Source organism: Trachurus japonicus, chromosome 7 (genome assembly GCF_045865225.1).
Source record: "Trachurus japonicus isolate A0001 chromosome 7, Traja_1.0".
NCBI lineage: Eukaryota > Metazoa > Chordata > Actinopteri > Carangiformes > Carangidae > Trachurus > Trachurus japonicus.
Window position 1 is genome coordinate 18,997,390 of NC_140913.1, and position 23,149 is coordinate 19,020,538.

A 23,149-nucleotide genomic window follows, 5' to 3' on the forward strand; every position below is an offset into this window, starting at 1 on the left:
CACATTAATTGTATCCAAAATGAATAATTCAAAGTCAGGGAACTGATGTTGAGCTGCATAAATAAAATCCCCAGTACAACATGTTACCATAACCTGACAGAGTGAATTAATAATGGGAGGGCTGAGGCTTAATGAAGGGATGAAACAGCAGGATTACAGGCTCACACCTCGGTGATTACATCCAGTGGGGGGTGAAACTCAAAGAGAGACTTAGGGCGGTGGCACACAGGAAGGTTACACCTGCAAAATACTTCTGATGGGTGGACGCCTATGCAAATAGAAAGACAGTCACGCTGAATTGTGTGTAACGTACGACAGTGGCAGAGAGTGGGTTTACTGAGGTGTAACCTGCCATCAAAAATAAACCATGTGTCTGGGCCTATGAAAGTTTAACTACTGTGTGGCACAACCTCTTCTCATGCTCCGCACCAGCAGATGCAAAGGAGGTGAACTCTCTCCGCTGTGCAAAATGAGTAGAGCTGCATGCGGCAGCGGGAGGCCAATAGCATATTCACTTTGGTCTTGGGCCAAACTTAACAAAGGAAGACGAATCAGCACCAGAACAAAGAACAGCCACCCGAGGAAATAACAGATCTCCCACTCCACATATTATTCCTACCTTGGCAAGTACACAGTCAGCCTGAAAAGCCAGAGTTGCGAAAGCGCAATTAACTGTCAACAGAGAAAAAAAAATGGTGTAAGGGGATATCTGGGTGCTGGCAGCTTTCACTTCTTCCCCTCCAACAACCCTAACTAGAATAAATTGTGAGCTGGGATGTCAGAAACTTCGTCTGGGTGAAAGATTAGTGTCTCGGAGTTTAACTAGATGTGCAGAGGCCTGGCTGGGCTTGAATTTAGGGAGGTTATATTGTGTCAGCTGCTCAGCTGAGTGAGAGTGGTAGACAGAAGGAAGACATGGAGTAGGTGTAATTACAGACAAGGGAGTTGAGGATTAATACTTTACTTGGTAAGAGTGATGGGTTGGCGCTACAGTTTAATTTGACCACAGATGGTGACAAGAAAATTATTCAAGGGGGCAGAGGTCTAAAGAGGAGGTGATCATGAAATCCACAATTTCTCCATAACATTTGTCTTCATGTGAGCGACTGGCTCGCAGTTCATAACAGGATTACAGAGAGTTGGTGGCTTGTGGAAAAGGTGCCTCCGCTCCGACCGACCATATCTACTCTAGGGAAAGAACAAAAACAAATTTCATGACAAGGGCAAGAGGTGCTTAGCTTTATCAATAAAGCACAGCTTGACTCTGGTGCTCACAAAGCCAGCTGCCCCCTGCCTCAACAACACAGGCCTTTATCATCTCCTCCAGGGAGACACGTTCAAGCTGCACCCACGGTGTGTGAGCTCGAGGTGGGGCAGCGTAACCCGAGCTGACAGGTGTAGGAGGCTTCGCTCCCAACGCCGCACTTGATGCTGGAGCATTATTTGCATGTTGATCAGTAAAACTCTCACTAAGATTTATTTGTTTATGCTGTGAGCTGACCGCCCTTGAAAGACATGTGAGCAAACATTATAATCAGACTCAAGTATTATTTGCTCTGCGCTCAGCTCACTCAGTTAATCAGCCGGTCAATTAATCAATCAAGCATCCAACTAATCTCTCCATCAGTCAGTCATTCCTCTTAATTGTCCCTGCTGTGAATTTTATTACGCCATCAGGTTAGAGTAAAACAACAATCACAAACACATTTGCACATACAGAACAAGACAGAAGTTACCGCAGCACAGACCAACAGAGATAGAAATAAAATGAAGGGATGGCGAAGTGGACAACAGTTCTCTGAATGAATCACCAAGTGTGAGCGTTAGCAGCATTGTCAGGACTTAAATCTACACATGATGTTCCCTCTGCCTCTGCGAGCTGCTGCTGCTGTCGCTTTATCTCCGGGAGAATCGTCTGCTCGACATCCTGGTCAATCTCTACTTCTTCAGACGAGGCTTGTTAAAGCGATGGCTTGACATTTTGGGAAATACAGTTTATCTCTCTTTTGCTGACAATAAGTTGAGAAGAGTGATACCACTCTGGAGAAACTGAACCAGAACCAGCAGAGACACTGGTACATAAGCCAGATAAAACCACAATGTGATGTTTTTTGCACTTTGTACTACACTTTTAGATGAAATAAAGAATATATCATACATGAGTTTCACAGGTGACTATTTTTTTACTGTTGGACGGAGCCAGACCGGTTGTTTCCTCCCTGTTTCTCCCTAAGCTTATGGCTTTAGCTTCTTATTTACCATAGAGACATGACAGATGACAGCATCACAATCATCTGCCTCTCAGCAAGGAAGCAAATAAGCCCTATTTCTGAAATTGTTGCACTGTATGTTGAAATATATGTTATCAACTAAAAACTGTTTTAAATCTTCCTCTGTTTTTAGGAGCCCACACCCACCACAACACAGGATTATCTCTGAAATCTTCCCTTTGTATGTTGGAAATCTGTTGTGACACTCTGCTGTGCACCAGCATGACACCAAGCTCTTTGTGGAGACAATGAACATCAATCATAAAGTATCTGACTGTGAGAGCAGGCGCAAACTGTTCTGCACTTGTAAAGTCCCAGTTTTTCTGTGAGAAAGCAGTTATATACAGGATTAATTACATTTTTATTTTGTTTTGGTCCATCTGGCGTTTCATGTTCACAGTGAATGGTTACACCAAGAGTGCACAAGAAAAATGTACAATAAAGTATTCCCCACTGAGATGTAATCTAAAACCATTTCTGTGTATGTCTACCCTGAGGGATTACAGGGACAAATAATAATCCCAGAGGGGCCCTCTGTCTTGCTGTAATCTCAGCCTTCTTCCATTTTTCTTGCCTCTCCGGTCTAATTAAGGACCAGTGGCCAACAGCCAGCGGCGACAGTGACGCAGACGCAAATCTTTATCGATACGTGTTGCTGTCACCTTTATCAGTCCAATCAGTCATAGCTAACACAGTGCTGACCAGCAGTTGGATATTCCACAGGGTCAATCAATTGCAAATGATTGGCACTTGCAGCGTTTACCTTGAGAGTGAGCGGGGGGAATGTGTGTGCATGTGTGTGTGTGTGTGTGTGTGTGTGTGTGTGTGTGTGTGTCTGCGGAGGGAGGCTGTAAACAGAGAGCAGGCTCTCGTGGTGAGGAGACAGGCTGATTGAGTTGTGTTGACAGAGGGACGGCTGTGATCTCTTACCTCTCTCCACTGTTTGGACTCCACACCCTGGGTGTACAAGACAACCACTGAGAAGAGAGGAGGTGGAGGGGTGGAGGTGAAGAGAAAAAAAAAAGGGGGGGGGGGGGGGGCAGAGAAACACATTGTCACTAAACAAGCTCAATCAAGCAGCCCACTTCTTCTAATAGTGTTTGTTTTGTTCGCCGTTTGACAACATTCATCATTAATTATCCTGCCACACCCTGACAGCATAATCAAGTGCCAAGCTTGATGATGCTGCACTGCATCAAACTCTGGGCTCCGAAGCAAGATTGAAATTTCCTGGAGCACAATTTAAGCCTGGCGATCAAAACACAATTTCTTAACGGTGGGATTCTCCTGATTCCAATTTAATTTTGCGACTTCAGGTGAAGCGCAGGCAGGCGAACACTACGTGACCTGTCACATAGCTCAAGGTTCATCTTCAGGTGAATACAAAACGGGGCAGGTGTGATATTTTTTCCAGTATGTTGTACATAAAGGACTTGAACCTCCTCCCTATTATGTTAAATGCCCCCTTCACTCTCTATCCTGCAGGGAGTTTCAGAGAAAATGCCGTTATGGCAGTTCCCTATGCGTCTCACCAAAACCAACCCATTTGTATTCAAAGGCTGGTGTTTATACCCTGCATGCATTAAGGTACTTTCCAATGCTCACACTGTGGAAAGGTTGTCACATTACTGTGCAAATGATATGCAGTTATTGAAGGAACACTTTGAAATAGCAGAGTAAACTGAATCAAAGTTAAGCTCAGCAAAAGTAAAAAAAAGTAAAGCTTCACAAAAGCAGAGGACGTGTCAAAAAACATATTCTGAGCAAGGAAAAGCTAAACAGCAATTAGCATAATAAAAAAAAAACTTACATGGGTCTGATTTGGTGAAAGTGTCTCGGTCCAAGAGGTTCCTGTGAGAGAGGGAAACAATTACACATCAGCATCATATTCGAGTTTTCCCATGTATTTGTGTTGGTCTAATTCATTTCACTGAATTTAATTGTTACAGTTTAGCAGTAAGTTACATTATAGTATGGTTAAAAAATAAAAGATAAAACACCATATGCAAAGAGCTACATGATGAATGCAGAGTAATTCACAACCACACTTAACACCACATAAACCACACTGTCCTTGAGTTTTTCAACGTGAGCAGAACAATAAGCACAGCAAAGCTCAGTTAAAGGACAAAGAGGACACACGGAGGGGGCAGAGAAAACATTTTGAAAACAGTCCCAGACATTTATTCTAATTAGAGAAAATGTTTGCAACAATTAAAAGAAACACACACACAAAGGACAGACAATCATGGAAGTCAGATCTTTTCATTCAAGTAAACAGACAGAAAGAGAATTACTGTACAAAAGAAACAATAAATAAATCAAGATCGATAAAGACAATTACAGTTTTAGTGAAAAATAAAGATTCTCATGGAGTTTAATCACTTTAGAGACAACAAATAATTGATTAATTGATTTCCAAAAAATCATTTAATGATTATTTCATTTATCAATCATTCTCTCAAGCAAAAATGAGAAATGTGAGGATTTGGTGCTTTGCAAACTGGATGTGCTGCACGTAAACATTTTTCATTACTGTCATAGAAATTAATGGGCTGCCTTGGCTTGGACCTACGATCAAACCTCTTCACACATTCAAACAACACAAAGGAAAGTGTGACATTTGACATAAAATCAGCTCTGTCACAGTCAGGTTGCGCTGCAGCGTGAAGGTGAGGTGCCTGAGAGCAGAAAGCAGCAACAACACGCTACTGTACATACAGTACTGTATGAGGATTTACATCACCACTCACAGCAACATGACACTGTCAATACATTGAACAGGTCCATTAGTATGCATCCGTGGGCTGAATTGGACTCAAAGCTCATTCAGCATCCATGCCAGCAGCACCCTGCAGTCGCTGCGGGCCAAAGCACGCTCCATGCGTGCCATATTGTTGAGTTTCACTCTGTTCTCGTGCAGCAGCAACGGTTATGTAAGTCACAACTCATTCAGTTCCCCTCAGTCTGAACTACAATCAGAGAGAGAAAGTTAGTATTGCATCAGGATACCCACATCCTCCCCGTAAGGAACAACCTTGCTTGCTGTTAAGGAGCTACCTAGCTCCCTGACACCGATCCTCATCTTTTCAAGCAGCCAGACACTCACTGATTGACTCATTCAAGATAAGATCCGCAATCAGCATTAATATTATTCATGCCGTTTTTATTCTTTGCCTCATCCAGACCTGATAGTGTGTTTCTCTCTGGGTGATGGAGGGAATTTCTGAGTGTTTCCTTAACAATTAAAGCCGTTCCCTTGTGTTTTTCACTCCCACTTTCTCCCCCTAATCAAACACATTATCGTCATACCGTAGTTATGCACTACCGCCATCAGTCACTGCAGTCAACATCTTACAGGAGACATTTTCCAGATGTATCAATGATCTCATTAGCACATCAATAAAATGCGAAAGCCTATAAATACCTCATGTTTCTGGCTCCGGATTTAGAGTCGATAAATAACAACTTGCAAGCAGTTCGCAACAGCTCCCCACCCCCCGAATCCCCCATATCCCTTCAGGGGACAGAAGGATTTCAATGAATATAGATGAGATTTCCTGACTGAATCCAAGCAACAGGACATCATTCATGTACACGTAATTCTGCATTCCTGGACACAAAATCTTCTGTCACAGGGAAACGTGGGGGGATAATGGATGCAGCTTCGTTGGGTATTAGCCTCGGGCTGACCTGACTACAGTTGGAACATTGTCACTGTAATTATCATTGGAGATAACTAAGCCATCCATGACTAACTGCCTTTTTGTATCCACCTGTTAGTGTCTGGCATCCATTACCCTCAGACAATTAGCTTGTCCATCACCTTATCCCAGCTCTCATTGCGGAGGAGAGCATCACACATGGAGAAAGGAAAACACGACATCCCGTTTCACATTTCTACAATGATGCATTTGAGTTGCTCAACCTCACTTTGTTTTCACAGATCATGGGCTCTTCCAAGAAGAAATGAATGTGTACACAGACTTATACACAAATACAAATTAATCCATTATCTTACTGTGCAAATGGCCAGAGAACACACAACTGTACCGCAGGATGGGTATTAAGATAATCCTTTTGCTGAAGTACCGCTGCCTATTTCAAAAGGTAACTCCTTCGGTCTACAAATCTCAGTGGGATAAGGGAAGATCATTATCCCGAAAGCTGATGTAGAGAAAGTTTGTTGATGAAGATGAGGCTCATTGAAAGTAGGACAAAAGTAATTAGATGAGCTACTTTTCAACCACACCACATTTCATATATCAACCTCCTTTCAAACCACAGCACTTTTGTGATCATTAGGACTATGTGGAAATGCCTAACATCACCTTTCTTATTCCTCTTGATCTCACCACCTTCATTAAATCTCTAAGAGCAATCATCTCCTCTTGTCACCAAAATATTTAATATTTTACAACTCGGAGCCTGGAGTGCATTGTTAGATGCTGAACAAATAAAATGACGAGAAATTCAATTTGATTTCATTCGAGGAAAAAATAAGTTTAATAGCTTTCCGTCTATTCATTCCCAACAATGCGTTGTTTGCTTATTAATTAGTGCATTAAACTTGTAGTAATTTGTTATGCATGATTTAATTAATGAGTAAGGCAGCACCAGGAAAATCTGTAAATGCTGAATTTGCATCACTTAAGTGTTGTACGTGTTCTGTAATCCAACCTACAAACTATTTCTGGTTGTGTCTGAAAATGTTTTCTGTTTGGCTGAAATATTGATAAATGTTTCCATTACAACCCAAGTGTGAAGGAGGTTTGACCTCTAAAATATGGCTGGCTGCTGGACTCTAATTTAAGAGAATATATTAGGAGCATGTGCTCCCTCTTGGCCAGATCCCTGGAGATATTTTAGCAGCTCCTTCATCCACGTGACTGATTATTAAACCAAGAAATGTGGGAATTAATTCCTGCACCCGCAGTGCCTTATTGCCTGCACTCCCTTAATTCCCCTTCAGTTTCTTAAGAGTTGTCGAAATCATAATTGGCACCTTGGAGAAATAGCATCTAATTCAGTGGAAAGTGGTTTTAAATAGTCTTGAAGTCGGCTGGCCAATTCCAGCATGAGCTGCTGCCTCATTGGTTCTTAAAAGGACATGACAACCGCAAGCTTGAAAGTTAGTCTCTGACTGGCTTAGAGGAAGGAAAGTCTTTATATTACATTAGAAACAATGGGAGATGTCCAGGAGCAAAAGTGAAGGATGGTTTGCATTTTCAAGTCTGCTCTCTCTCCTCGCTTCCTCTCCTGCGCTATGGCCCTCTCCTCTCAGATATTTTCTTTCCACTCACACACCACAGGGTCAGTGGGTCTACTTTTTTGTCTAATATAACCTTAAGCTGCCTGTGAGGGGGTCACAGAACCACACAGGGGATATATACACACTATGTTGCTGCAGAGGTCGGCAAGCCCTTTACAAAGAGCTGGAATTCATTTATTTCAACTGAAACATTCTGGTTTCCTTTGGGGGCACTTTAGCTAAAAGTATATCATTACAGTGTCTACAGTGTATCGTACAGGGAAAGTTATCGGATACAGGTGTGAGGCTGCGCAAACACAAAAATATTAACTAACAAATTAAAACAACCAATAAAATCTGAAACACCTCTGCATTTCATTATTTGAAATGATCCGTCTGTATTGCACAAGTGAATCCCTGGATGGTGACAGACAGGGCGATGATGCGAAGTGGTGTTGCTTTTGTCTGGATCTCAAAACACTCCCCTCCTCATTGTATTCAATGAGCAATCTGCTCCCTTTATTAGTGACAGACCCATCTGCTGACCTTCACTGGGATGCCACCAGGTGTCTTCTTCCACTCCATCTGTTTAATTATTCAGTTTCTGTCCAACCTGGGATCTCTCCAGGTCGACAATACCTGCTGCTGAGCACTCCCAGGGCGGCCGTCTCACGGGCACCGACAGAATCTCAGACATAAAACTGCTCTTCTGATAGTACAATAAATGAGGATGCACATATGACTCCGTGTTTCAGGCTGGCTTTTGCTGTGTGACTAATGTCCAACCTGGGAATAATATCACTGCTAATTGCACACTGCGACAGCCTGGGCTTTGTGCAGACAAAGTTTTTTTTTTTTTTTTGGAGCTGAGGGAGGTGCACACACTGTTGTTACTATATAGCTGTTATAACCCTGGCACAGCACTATGGGCTACTCTGAATTCACAACAATTTCCCTTCATGTCGTTGTTCAATCTGAAAAATCCAACCTGCACACACACCAACTTCTTCACAAACCATTGTATACCACACTTTATATTGCAAATAGGAACAAGTCAGGCACAGTGATGCATTTCTAAGCCCATACATGCAGTATATCGGCTTTAAAGTGATAGTAACTGGCCATTAAACAGAGATAGAGAAAAGAAACCGCTTGGAGTCAGTCAAGTGTTGAGAAGAGGGAGCAGGGTCAATTTCAATAGCGATCATGATAATAAAGCTCTCAAAGTCTCTTCCAGACACTAATTGATGTTAGTGAGGGATGGGATTGCTGTGATTTCTATGAGTGTATTGGATGGAAACAGAGAAATTGAGCTGTTTAATTGGCAGTGGCCTCATGTTGAGCCTTGGTATAGGTGAAAGGAGTCACAGCAGGTGGGTGGTGGCAGAATCGCAATGCGCACAAACTGACAAACAGTAACCAGCACTATACCTATTCAGGGGTAACCACGCCAACACCTTATGACACGTCGCACACAACTGTTCACTGAAAGGCGCGCACACTAATCGACTTGACGTGTACCCACTGGGCTGGAAATAAATACCGTATGCAGCTTCTCGATAGACGCCAGGATAATCTGATAATCAGACAGAATTTTATTTGACTTCACAATGTGGAGGCTGAGCTCGCAGTTCCTCTACAAGCAGCATGTGACGTGCCTCCTGCATTTATTAGAGAAAATCAACTTCTAACAATTTGTGCAGCTATGTAAACCCCATCTACACACCTATTTGCCTTCTTCTGACTCATACTTTTCATGGGTGTAGCTTTGCAGCCAGTTCCCTGTGAAACATCCACGTCGCTCATCCAGTTTACTAAATACTGATTGGTGGACAATGGTGGAATCCAGAGAGTCATTACACACTGTTATGGCCGTAGAGTTGCTGTGTGTGTGTGTCTGTGCTGTGACAGAGCACACTGGGATCCAATCGCTTATTAAGCCTCACATAAAAGCTGGAGGCAGAGGTGCAGCGGTGCCAGTGGGCCAACAGCAGCACTTGGACTGAGATCTGTGTGGTTCAGTTACGTACAATTGTGTTGCATGTTGCTCCCGGACGGTGTTTGGGTGTGTGATTGGGTTTCTTAACCTTCTTGTTGTGTGTACTTCCTCGTTAGGAGTTCTCTTTCAGTTTGTGTTATGTGTGGTCACTCCCCACACAGAGTTCAATTTGGGACTAATTAATAAAAACTCCTGATTTGGCCAATTTCTGGTTTTGTTTTCTCTCTTTTGCCTGGGTTTCATTTATCTATGCTGCTTCCCGTCTCCCCTAGATGACAAGGGGACGTAACGTACAACATAGACATGGATGATCTTCATCACACAGTTGAGACAAAACAAACTTTTTTAATATGAAACTTTATCAAATAAATGAGATGCACACAAACGCAGCACGGCACTGTAAAACCATCTAGTCACATCCCGTCCATGTATGCTTAAGGCGTGTTGCATGTTTAGACAATATTTACACACAATCTAAGTTGTTAATGTCACTGTCAATTGAATCAAGTGTTGTTGACCGTTAATTTATATAAAGATATTTTAAACCTTCAATCTTTAATTTTTGATAATTTCCTGAGTATCAGTGGTAAATAGAAATAGAGAATACATTTAAATCCACATTTGCATGGCTTTAAGTCAGAAATCACAGCAGTTCCTTTAGTAACCTGGCAAACATCTAGACTACGTTTCATCCTCCAACACACTTTGATGAAAACTGCTAATCAGGCATGTAAGATTAAAAAGTGTTTCTATAATTTCCAGGTTTGCATCCATGTTGTACAGCCCACTTCACATGTTGCATCACATTAGTGTTTCCTCTGCTGTTGTCACCCACTCATCTCACAGATTTGTTACTGGGTTGACTCACCTTTCATTGTTCTGGAAAAGTTTTGCAAATATATAACCTCAATGGGTTAAAATTCCTAAGAGAAAGAGTAATGATGAACCATGTTGACAGGCGGGGGTGTCCTGTCAACACTTTTACAGATGTCTCTTTTATAATTGTAGTTCATGCTATTTTGGCCACTGGGAATGAGCAGAGGTGCCTGTGTTTTGTTCCAGTAAGACTGTGAAACATGTTTCACAGTATGCTGTGTGGTGTCCTTAAAGGAGAATTCCGGTCATTTTTGACCCCTAAATCGTTTCCTGATGGTCACCCAGTATTGGGGGGAGCAAAAAACGCGACTAAAATTGCTGCAGGCAAACCGGAGTTACACCATGGCTACCCGGGCACTAGGGATAGCTACAACGCTAACCTATGGGGGCACTTTATTCAACCACAACAAACACTCCACTAAAAACAATCAAATATCTATGGTACATGACTCACCACTGAACTCATATAGTGTACAGTATAAACAGTATAAACTTTGTGTTTTTGCATGTAATCACTCACCTCAGACAGCCGAACTCTGGAACATCCTGGAAAGACATTACTATTCGACCGCAGAGCACCTTCTCCCCGCCACAGAAACAAACACTTTTTCCTTGTTGTGATGATTACTTAACAAAAATAAACGGTCGAGCAGTGTAGTGGTAATGTCCAAAATATCTCCGACCGTTTATTTTTATAAAGAAATCATCACAACAAGGAAAAAGTGTTTGTGTGCAGGCGCTCTGCGATCGGATAGTAATGTCTTTCCAGGATGTTTCAGATTTCAGCTGTCTGAGGTGAGTGATTACATGCAAAAACACAAAGTTTATTCTGTTTATACTGTACACTATGAGTTCAGTGGTGTCTCGTTAGGATTCGAGTCATGTACCATAGATATTTGATTGTTTGTTGAGTGTTTGTTGTGGTTGAAAAAATTGCCCCCATAGGTTAGCGTTGTCGCTATCCCTAGCGCCGGGTAGCCATGGTGTAACTCCGGTTTGCCTGCAGCAATTTTAGTTGCGTTTTTTGCTCCCCCAAGACTGGGTGACCATCAGGACAACGATTTAGGGGTCAAAAATGACCGGAATTCTCCTTTAATGCCTTCAAAGGATGGTGATCTTTTTTTAGTAAGGCCTAAATGTTTGTGGGATAAACACCATCACTGAAGGATGCCTACGAGTTTTTAGACAGCAGACATAACAATAAGAAGGCTGAATGAATGACTTTGTTGATGAGTTTTATGGATATGGACAGAACTATAATAATGAAGCTGTAAGAGCAAGTGATATCAAGGTTGCTGATTTATCTTACAATGAGAGAAGAAATCATGAGCAACATGCTTCATTTTTTTCCTGACAGACCAATGAAAAAATTCTAAACTAAATGTTTGCACAAAGTCAAGTAACACCATGACTGTAGCTCTTAATGTGTCCCTGTGAATGTGACCTTTAACTTCTCTAAAGTACATTGTATTTTGGGACTGTTGTCAGAAAGATTTGCAAAACGCAATAGACACGACTTTTTTTTTTGTCAGAATTCAGACAACATTGAAATAAAATGGTGAAGGGGAAATCTCCTCCAGCTCAGGCCTCGTCTCATCTTTTGTGTCATGCCTCGTGTGAATGCAGCGTTCGTATTTTGTATTGTCACCCAGACGCTCTGAGTCTGGAGTTGACTCGGTGTCTCCTGTTTGCATTGTTGTGGTCCTTGACTCCATAGAGCACCGTTGTTCACTGAAGGGGAATATTTAAAAAAAAAAAAAAATGAATAAAATAAATAAAAGAAGAAAGGTGTTTCCTTTGATGCTCTTAAGCTTCTTCCTTCTTTTTTAGACAATGTGGTTGGTATTCATGACTTGAAATTGAAATTTTCTGAACGTTCTATTTACTACCACATTGTAATGTTGCTTGACATTGATAGGAGTTGTTCTTCACTGTGATTTACTATAATTTCCTTGTATTGTACTAAATGCAAAAAGACACACACTGATATGTACTTTTGAGACCAAGGCTAAATCAAGGGCAGTACTGGCTAACTGGGTAATCTGAGGCTTTTCCTCTCCTCCATGAATGTTACTTAAGCTGTTTTATGCTAAGTAGCTAAGTTTTTGTAATCAAAATTGTGAACTTATGGTATTGCTAACCCTCGCTAGCTGGCTCACTCTCAGCAGTCAGCCCATATGGTTGTGGTGATGGTCACTTATGAACGTGAGGGGAAGGGTTGTGGCCTAATGGAGACTAACAGAGCATTTGTATTGGCCTGTGCTCCCGATGGTCTAAGGGTTTTCAAAGTGTGAGAGAGTGAGCCCTAGCCTGGCTCTCGCCAGACCCTTGTAGTTCCGCAAAGCTCCACCAGAGGCGCTACGCTCAGCTTCACACAAGGGTCTGGACTCGAGGCCAATGCAAACTTCTTCCCCGGAGCAAAAAATAATGAACCAATCAGGATCGCCGGGCGGGACTTTCTGAGGTGTGACGTAGCGCTGAAGCGACTGTTTGAGTCAAACAACAATGGCGGCTCGCAGTGAGTGGCTGAAGTAGCACGTCATTCAAGATAACGGACAAGTGGTTTATCCAATCACATACAAGATTTTTTTACAAGGCCCCGCCTTCTGAAATGAATCGCCTATGGAGCAGTCCCAGACCCTTGTGTGGAGCTCAGCGTAGCTTTGCGGAACTACAAGGGTCTGGCGAGAGTCAGGCTAAGTGAGCCCCCCCTTAAAGGGGAACTAAACCCCTCAGTTTTGGATGATGTGCTCTAAGCTTGAAATTCAAAAAATGCCTTGATTATGGGCGGGACTCCAGGAGCACTCTCCGATCCCCCCTCCCCCCTCCCCCCTGCGCCCCATTCACACCCGCGAAATCACACAAAAGAGAAAAAAAAGTAATAAACACACATCGACACTTCTGCTAGCGCTAACGAGCTGCTAACGAGCTACTCTAACAGCACTAGTAGCGTGGACACTACTAGGAGAGGACGCCAGAGCCGTGACACAGCATCTACAGCCGATCCGCCGGCTCGTTAACTCGTTAACGGCTCGTTAGCGCCGGCTGCGGCCGCACTAACGATTCCCGTTCAGGCAGCTGTTAGCAGCCGTTAGCCGCAGCAGAGCAGCTAGAGCGCCTAGCAACAGTTAGCTGCAGGCAGCAGCCGGTGCTGATTGGTCGGGGAGCTAGTGGCCGGTGACGAAAGCTGCCTCCAAAACGTCATCTGCCTCCATCTCAGCCAATAGAAAAATTCGATTGTAATAGCCGTGTTTCAACCCATAGAGGGCAGTCACTCTACATTTTTACTACAAAATACACCAAATTGAAATATTTTGACTAAAATGTCAAAAGTTGGACCAGAATCAACTGACAACACTACCTTATACCCAAATACATTTGTTTTCAGCAGAAAAAAGTGGTTTAGGGGTTTAGTTCCTCTTTAAAGAAAAAATAAATAGCTGTCGGCTACTGCGGATCCAGTGTATCTATTTGAGCTTGGTCACCGTGCTGGGAGGCACCGGGTCGGTTTGAGCTGCGTTCATATGAAGTTACAGGCTTCCTGACACTGTGCGGCACACCTCTTTTTTAACCGGAATAGTTTCACAGCCAACGTCGCGCTACATTCAGCCGAGCCTGAGGCCCGCCGAGCTCCGCTCTCCCTTGTTTGCATGGCACACAACTAGAGCATAATCGCAGCCTGTGCGTTACAAAATCGCATATAATTTGAATGTTTTTCTTTTATTCTTTTTCTCACATCGCCCCCCCCACCCCACCCCAAAAAAACCTCTGGCGCCCCACAGTTTGAAAAACGCTGGTCTAGTGCAACATTTACTGGCAGCAACAATCTCTTAAACCTTTAAATAAAAGTTGAGTTTGACTTTTTCATATTCTCTACATAAGCCAAAAACAATTTCTCATTTTGTAGCTTGTGGTTGAGTTTATCTTGCATAATACACACATTTTCACTGATAAGCTCTTTTCCCCACAGTAAAAAAATAATTGTATACTTATCAATCCTAATGTTTCAGCACACACATTACACACTGCTTTGTACTGAAGATGCACACACAATATCAACCACATGAGCAAAAATGTCCAATGAAGCTACATAAACAATACTAATGTATCTAATGGAAGAATTCAAAATTCAATACATCTACAGACATGATAATAATCTGACAATGAGTAGCTTGTTTAGCCCTTTGGCTGAGACTGTCAACACGTGTGAGACCCTCAGCATATGCAACCTAATGTAGTGAAATTGTCACTGAGAAACGTGTCACACTTTGAAAAGATCTGCCACCGGCTCCCACATTCCTCGACAAATTATGATCTTCAGGTCAAATATCCCCGATGCAGACATCGACTAACACACTCTGCTGACCCTTAAGGTGCTTTGAGAGTAGAGACAAAAGCAGCTTGATACCTCTGAGCCAAGAGGGACAGCTCTGATTTCTTTTTGCTACACCCCGCTCTTGACTTTTCCTGTCAGTCCAATCAACACTCTCAGATGACACAGGCAACATGTAGAGTGTTTATGAACCACTGGCATGGGACCACAAATGTGTTTCCATGGGATCCCCTTCTGCTGTCATACATCCCAAATGAGAATATATTAATAACACTGACACCACCACAAGCCAAGTGTCTGGGATCCAAACTCATTTTCACTGTGTCAGGGGTTCATGCATAATCATCTGCTTCATTGGCTTGTGAGACTCGCCTGCTGCAATCTTAACATCCCCAAAATTGGAAGAGAGAAAAAAAATCAGCCACCCCTTGGTACCCTCGTGTCTCTCAGCCTCGATCCCCAACACAGATGCGACACATCACTCACAGACATGAGCCATCCCACAAGATAAAAGCTGCGAGCTCGCCTCAGGTCAGTCTTAACCCAGAACTCGATATGAAAAGAGCGGCACAGTAGAAACACTGCAAATTGAAATTTCTCTCCTATTCAGAGCGACTTTTATTAATATTTTATGTTCTTGCACAATGCGAACTAGTTCAGTTGAACTTTGCTGTCTGCCAGAGCCAAACAAAAGGCTGTTTCAACCAGAAAAACTAGGTCACACTGTTTCACTGAATGGGAAACCGAGACTCAATGTGATCAACAGCTACTGTATACAACAGCTATTAACACGACGACAACAGCAGCAAAGTTACAAAGGCATAACAATGCACTCGAATAGCGAATAACTACACAGCCTGAATCCAAATTGCTCTGCTCAAGCAATTGTTTTTGACAGATTGAGCAGCGATGCCACACATCCTAATCGTTCTGATCATTTCATTACACCGCCCCCTCCGGTGCGAGGACCGCCTCATTTACGGTTAACATCGAGAGGCACGCCACAAGTTTTCAGACTGACCTCGGGGGAACAGCAATCACTGACCCCGTGCACCAGTGATCCTCTCGTGTGAGCATCTATCACAGGATGGTGGCAGTCATGTGACCCCTTGTGTGTTTCACCAGGTAATGAATCCCTCGAGAGCAGAGTGGCCTGGCGGGGTTGGACACCCACCCCCACCGCTGCTCCCCAGCTATGGACCGCATTGATTGGATGCAGTGCCACTCCAACCAATATATCACATCAAATGAGTGGTTACAGCAAGCTCTGAGGCAACGACAAGCAGGAGGAGGGGATGGACAAGAAGCAGAGTCTTCGTCCTGATGAAACAGGCGATGGGGGCTGATTAAAGTTCGATGTTCAAGCTGTCAGGTGGGAGGCTGCGCACAGTGGAAGAGAGGGTGGCTTTGAGCAGCATTTTCTTCTTTAATAGCTACATGTGGTGTGTTTTGATGACATGTTTCAAAAGACCAATGCATATTTACAATATTCCCTGTGTGTTGATCTGTTTTTAAATTGGAATAAAATAAAAATTGAAGCTGCATCTTTGTTCCCGGTGGTTTTCTCAAACATCAATGTGTCTCATGTACTTACAATGATAGAATGTCCAATCTGGGCTTTTCATCAAATCAATCTGCTCTTTTCTTTGCTCTCACTCTTCTCTGGATGGTAACTATCTAAAATATGAGATGTCAACAAGCAATCTGTCAGAAGCAAGAAATCCTTTTTCCCCTCGCTCTTTTCTGATAAGGGTTGTAAACCTTTGTCAGGCTTATCAGCATGATTCTCCTCCCTCATTCTGGTCACATAGACACGTTACAGTACAGTAAAATGTGCGTTTACAAATCATTGCTGACATCCCGCACATGGATCTGTACAGTGATGTGCCAAAGAGAAACAGAAAAAAAAACATCTATTCATTAAATGAAAATCCATGTGTCAAGCCTTTGAGGGCTTTGTGGTTTCTGTCTATGGGCACATTTTCTCAACATTCATTACTAAAAGTGTGCTTTGCAGTGGAACCACAGAGCCGAAGCCCCACGTTCCCTGAAGTCATTGAACATGGGAACTCTGAGACGATCTGGTAAGCCGAGATAGAAAGGGCACATTGCACAATCCACCAAGATTCACATTTACTACTTTGCTCATAATTAAAGCATGATGTTGCAAACCACATTGACAACTTATGAAATATTCATCAGAGCTACTTAAGTATTAACTAACGAACACACTCTTTGCAGCCATATAAGAGGTGGGATCACGCCTCTAAAAGCACCAAGGGGACCACTGGCTATGACCCTCAGAGGTATATCGACTGTCGTGCGTTGGGAGAGGCAGACATAGGAATAGAGGCCACTTGAGTTTGAAGAGCCATCTTACTGCTGAGTGTAGCTCTTGCTGCCAAGAAGCAGATGCTGTGGGCTCGTGCTCACTGGGTGACCTGTGAGCAAAACCAATCAGAGCCATAGACAGGGAACAATGTGCTCTCACAGTGGTATGCACTTGTTTTGATAGGGGGTGTCTGCTTCAGTCCCTTCAGTTTGTCAGGGGGCTTGCTGCAATATCGGCAGAGGGTTATGAGAATGCCTGTAGGGCTGCATGCCGCAATTCACTTCCATGTGCGCTGTATTCTCCGAGCTTTCAGGCTTACTAAATCAATTACACAGAGTTGTGGAGCCCGTGCATCTCACCCACATGACACCCATTGTTTCTGCTTACTCCAATTGGATGGAACAAATAGACACTTGCTGAAAAGTGGGAGGAATAGGTGCATGGCTGTGTCTCTCATCGGTGTTGAATTGTCCAATACTTCATCTTTGAAGCGGTCCACGGAGGTTAGACATGAGCTACTGTGGCAATCTCCAAAAGTCACAAGGAAGAGCAGATAGGACCTGAAGTCATCTGAAACAGGCAACGTTTCCAAGGCCCAGTGAGTGCAGGGATGCATTTTTATTCTCTACCAAACGGTGTCCTCGAGCAAGTCTTTGTTTGGAGAGACATTAATGACAAACAAGGGAGCTGCAGATCAACAGTGCCTGGGGGCATCAACACGGAGCCCAGCTTAAAGTATGAAGGTCTGAGGGAAAAAGCAACAACAACAGCATGTACCAGGAGGGAAATAACACGAGTCCAGCTGCGACTCTCAAAAAACACCTCACAGTGGATAAAACGCACACACAACCTGAGCTCCATATACCAACCTGATGTACAACCTTGCCACACACACACCCACCCACTCTTGCCTCTTTTTTTTTTACATAGAATCCGATGAAACCAATGTAGGGGTTAATACTGCTCATCTTCGTTAAATAGTCGTCCACCCTCCTGTGCTGCACCATCCGTCTCCACCTGTCCACTTCATAAAGGTTAACAGACTTGTTTTGAAATATGACTAATTAAGTAACATCCAGAATGGGTTATAAGGTTGCCTGCGTGGCAACACCAATGCTGGATTTGTTGAACAATGCCACAAATTTTAAGTTAATGATGAAGCCGTGTTTTTCATTTATTTTCTGAAATCGCTACAGGATCAGTTTCAGCAGCATTGCACATGGGAATGCATCATTTACATGCATATAACACTGCCAGGAGGTGCAAAGAGCTGAACACTGTGGATTAGAGCAGAATGACACACAACTGGGGAGGCCATGGAAACACAAATTAACACCAATTTCCATGATAAACTGTCATTATAACTGCACCAACTGTACTTGCCGACCTATACTCTCTAAAGCCAGTGTGTTGCAGCAGCATACTGTACAGTATACAGTGACACAGTGACTCTACCTGCAGCCGGCGCTGCCCCACCCTTTCCAGCCGAAGCACTTGCCATCTCCGTGGTTTTTGCTGGTTTATGGGGGCAGACCGAGGGATTCAGTTCAGCGCCAATGGACGAGGAGGGAGGAAACTATTTGGTGCTATAACTGTGGTCCTCACTTTGCTGCAACAAAACTAGTGACGTTTTCGGAGCCTCACAAGCAGCTGCAGAGCTCCACACTCTGCCTCGAGGGGACACCTCACAGGCACGCCAGCTCCACGACGGTCGATAGGCTCCTGTGGCACGCGACGTTGCGCGCGCGCAAAATGCACAAACACAGCGAGATAGACCCACGAGACTCTGCCGGGGATAGGGGGTCTATCTATACAGCACCAAAGCATCGATCTCCATCATAAATCGGACAAAAATAAACGCGCAAAAGTTTAGCCACTGTCGGACTTGCAGCGTATTGTCTGTAAAATTCCGCCCATTACTGGAAAGGTAATTCACTCCAAGTGCATTTATAATCTAAAATTATAACAGAAGTTGTTGTTTTAATTAGACAATAATGAGGTGTAGGCTATGCGTCTTTGCAGCAAGCAAAACCCACACAGCGATGTCAATCCACCTTTCATAAAGTTTTTTTTTCACAGAGCAGTGGTTCTTTTTCATATGAAAATGACACAATACATCGCTGTGCTGCGTTTAAAACTAGAATATTTAATCATCCCACACCTTTGCCTACTCTTTTCAAGTCCTCCTACGGCAGAACGCACCCAAAGCGCACGGAGCTTCCCAACCCCCTGACGCAGTCGCAACAGCAGCAGCAGCAGCAGCCGCGGAGTGGACTCACCTGCAGGACACGGTGATCTCCACTTTGGTAGCCGGGATGCTCCCACTGATGGGGTCGAAGTCTCGGACCGTCGCCGTTGCCTCCACTTTGTCCATAACGTCTCCCTCCATGTGTGCAGGCGAGAGACCCAGGGCAACTCCCCTGGCCCGCGGTGAGTCCCTCTAACAGCTGGAGAGCCGGAGGTGGAGAGCAGGAGCGGCGAGCGGCGGCGGCGGCGGTGCGGTAAGGTCCAGGCAAACCTCCTAAGTGCTGTCCATCTGACGGCCAACAGCATGGAAAGTTTAACGGGAGGCGGCAACGGCGGGGCGAGTGGTGTGACTGAAGTGGGATCACATGCCAGGACGCAGCATCACCGCCAGCCCCGCTGCTGTTCGCCAGGCGGAGAAGAAGACTGAGCTCTTCTGCCAGAGGAGCGTTTGAAAAGTAAAAGCTGTGAACTGAACTCCACCCCCCTGTCTGCATTCCCCCACATGCTGTGCTGCGACTGAAACCCGTTGCAGATTCAAGCTATTGATCTGTGGCTGGATGGATCGTTACCTCGGTGGTCTAAATTGGTTTTAAAAGCCTCTAAGAGAAAATAAATAAGCACAGAATATGTGGCCTTCATTTGTGTTTTACTCCCATCTTTGTTTTAGGATGACAGATGAAAACAGGTTAATTTTTTTTTTTTTGACTTAGATCGAACCAGTTTTTACCAGTCCAATTTTCCTTCCTCGCTGTTTTGGTTTAGGAGAGCACCGCCTCAAATTAACGTCAAAATGAAATGTTCAGGTCACGCGTAACGGATGAATAGTTTATCTTCACCTAGTGTTAAAATGACATCAGTTCCCTCAGAGCCACCAGCCTCTTATTACTAATTGAAAGGCTGCTTGATGCTCTTTCAGCATCTGGACAGCTCCTCAAACTCCTACAGCTCCAGTCTCAGCCTCCTTCCTCTGTGTTGTTTTATTTTTTTCTGGCCAATAAAAAGTGATGTTTGTTTGTTGTTTTTTTCCCCCGCGCACGCACACACACACACCTACTGTCATCACTGGGAGGCTGTGTTCTCCCTGGGGAGCCCCATCTCTGATTTATCATTTTCCTGATTGAACACCCTGCTGAAATGTTGAAGAATTCAACCAGACAAACACATAATTCAAAGGGATCTGCTGTGGACATGCATACAGAGCGTGTGTGTGTGTGTGTGTGTGAGAGGGTGAGGGAGAGAGAGAGAGAGAGAGTGCAAGCAAGCAAGATTGCAGGGGGAGTTTCTACCATCACTCACCACAACCAACTACCGGTAATCTCTAAGGAGAGCATCACTGGGTAGAGTGATTGTTTCTCGCTTGCAAAACGCTTTTTAAGAAATCACTCTCACTCACTCCCCCATGTCCCCAGCAGCCATTCACACAGCCATCAGTGGCAAACAGTCACCCACCTCTCACCTGGAAATGGCTAACCTCTTTTTTTTTCCCCTTTTGCTCAAATACACTGTGCTGCCCCAGTTTGTGACATTATATACGTTACAGGCAAAGAGTAAAAACTCATGCAGCTATGGAAACTGCAGCTATATGGACCATGCAGCAGGGGATCCATCATTCTCCAGACGTCATTTCTTAGCAGCATTGAGCGTTGTGGGAGGTCTGTCCACAGTGGGAGCGCTGTGTGCTATAGCTACAATTATACACCTGGGAGTGAGACCCGGGCTGATTGGGCTGCACATTTTTGGACCAGCACCACCAGAGTGGGGCTTCATCGTTAGTCATGTTCACTCGGTAATTAGGCCTCGCTGTGGCCCTCGGTTGGGTTGATTTTTTAAGCTCCCTTCGATGCACTGTTCCCAGCCGCCTGCTGAGAGTTCTCCACTGTTCCCACCCGCAGCCGCCCCACTTCCTACAGCTCTGGCAGGAGTGTAATTACGCCTATATGAACACTCGCTGCAGGGAGGGAGTGTGTCCGCGCGTGTGTGTGTGTGTGTGTGTGTGTGTGTGTGTGTGTGTGTGTGTGTGTGTGTGTGTGTGTGTGTGTGTGTGTGTGTGTGTATGTGTGTGTAAGAGAGAGCGAGCACTGGTACCACCCAGACCTCAGCATCCGAAGGGGGAGGAGGCCAGATGACAGGCTACAAGCTCCAACATGACTGGTGGTCTGCAATGAAGAATCGCCTTCAGCAACAAGCACAAAGGTTTTAAGTAAAGTATTGAACTATATGCTTTATTTTTAACTCTGTGCAGCACTACACAGCAATGCAGGGGGAGAGGCTGAGCATTTTCCCCCACTACATTTATCTTACAGAAAAAAAATGTACAAGTTCACTCCAGCTATGGTTTAAAGGGATACTTCACCCAAAATCGATAATTCACCAATTATCTACTCACCGTCATGCCAAGGAAGGGTTTGGAGAAGGAGTCATCAAAACGCTTTTGGAGTTCCAGGTGGGGTCCGGCTGGCAACGGATTTTCATATAATGGTGGCAGATAGAGTTCACTTTTGAATCATCCAAAATACACACTATGAAACACCCAGATACCTCCATACTGCTCGTCCGTACTGACCCAAGTGTCCTGAAGCCGCGACATGAAAAAGTTGTTCGGAAAGAATTAATTTGATCTCTGTTTTTAGCCTTGTTGTAGCAGTAGCTGCCAGTGGCTGCGCGAGATGTGCTGCGAGATGTTCTCCCGTGTTTACATCATACATCCAATGGTTTACAATGATGAATAAACATCTCACAGCAAAACTCACACATGCGCACAAACATCAACAGAGCCACTTGGAGCTACAGCTACAACAAGGCTAAAAACAGACATCCTTTTTTTTTTTCCGAACAACTTTTTCACGTCGCAGCTTCAGGACACTTGGGTCAGTACAGATGAGCAGCATGGAGGTATTTGGATGTTTCATAGTGTGTGTTTTGGACAATTCAAAACTGAGCACTATCTGCCGCCATTATATGAAAATCTGTTGCCAGCCGGATGCCCCCTGGAACTCCAAAAGCGTTTTGATGACTCTGACACTTCTCCAAACCCTTCCTTGGCATGACGGTGAGTAGAAAATTGGTGAACTATTGATTTTGGGTGAAGTATCCCTTTAAGATGTGTGTTTGGAATTGTAATTTGTTCCTGATAAGGGATTTTTAGCAAAAAATAAAAAATAAACGTTCAGCTTCCTTTGTAAAAATATGTCCACCATACTGTATTCTGCCACACTGAAACATCCAGAATCTCTTTCTCAAGTTTAACTGCTGGACACGAGATGTTTCCTACTTCACTGAAAGTCTAATGTTGTTTAGACAAACTGGTGCAAGATGCAAACTGAACTGAAAGTCACCAGCAGAACAAATCAAAGCCGGGCTGAGGGGCTGGGCACATGATCAGGCCCATTAAACCCGTCGCTTTACAACAGCGGGGTTTACGAGCATCACTACATTTTTGAGACACACTCACACAGTTCAAAGCATTGACAATTAGCGGTTCTGCCCAATATCACGGGGGTGTGGCCTCATTCCTCAAACATAATTCTTCATACCGAGTCGCATAGCTCACTCGGTAGAGCAGGCGCCCCATAAACAGGCATCAGACCCGGGTTTGATTCCACCAGGTGGCCCCTTTGCTGCGTGTCATTCTCCATCTCTTTCCCCATTTCCAGTTTCTCTCTCGCTGTGCCGTCAAAATAAAGGTATAAAAAAACAATAAAAATCCTACTCACTGTAACAGGCCCTTGTGGATCCTGGCCCGGAAGATTACCGCCCTCCCAGTCCCCCCTGAAGCCTCGCCCCGGCTGGGAATGACCTCCAACCTCTCATGGGTACCCTACATACTGCTATACCAGCCACA

General features: G+C 44.1%; 1 protein-coding gene across 2 annotated transcripts in view; it reads right to left on the reverse strand.

Moving 5' to 3' along the window:
• The window catches only part of cpne5a (copine Va), a 78,176-nt gene extending 58,588 nt beyond the window's left edge, over nucleotides 1-19,588 (reverse strand). The window contains exons 1-3 of one of the 2 annotated variants that reach the window (XM_085781856.1): nucleotides 19,341-19,588; nucleotides 4,081-4,121; nucleotides 3,201-3,247 (exon numbers count right to left, since the gene is read on the reverse strand). In XM_085781856.1, coding sequence (XP_085637982.1) covers nucleotides 3,201-3,247; nucleotides 4,081-4,121; nucleotides 19,341-19,450 — 198 coding nt within the window. In that variant the 5' untranslated portion in view covers nucleotides 19,451-19,588. The remainder of the gene's footprint in view (nucleotides 1-3,200; nucleotides 3,248-4,080; nucleotides 4,122-19,340) is intronic. The other variant, XM_085781857.1, reaches the window with a different exon arrangement.
• Between the last annotated feature and the right edge of the window lie 3,561 nt (nucleotides 19,589-23,149).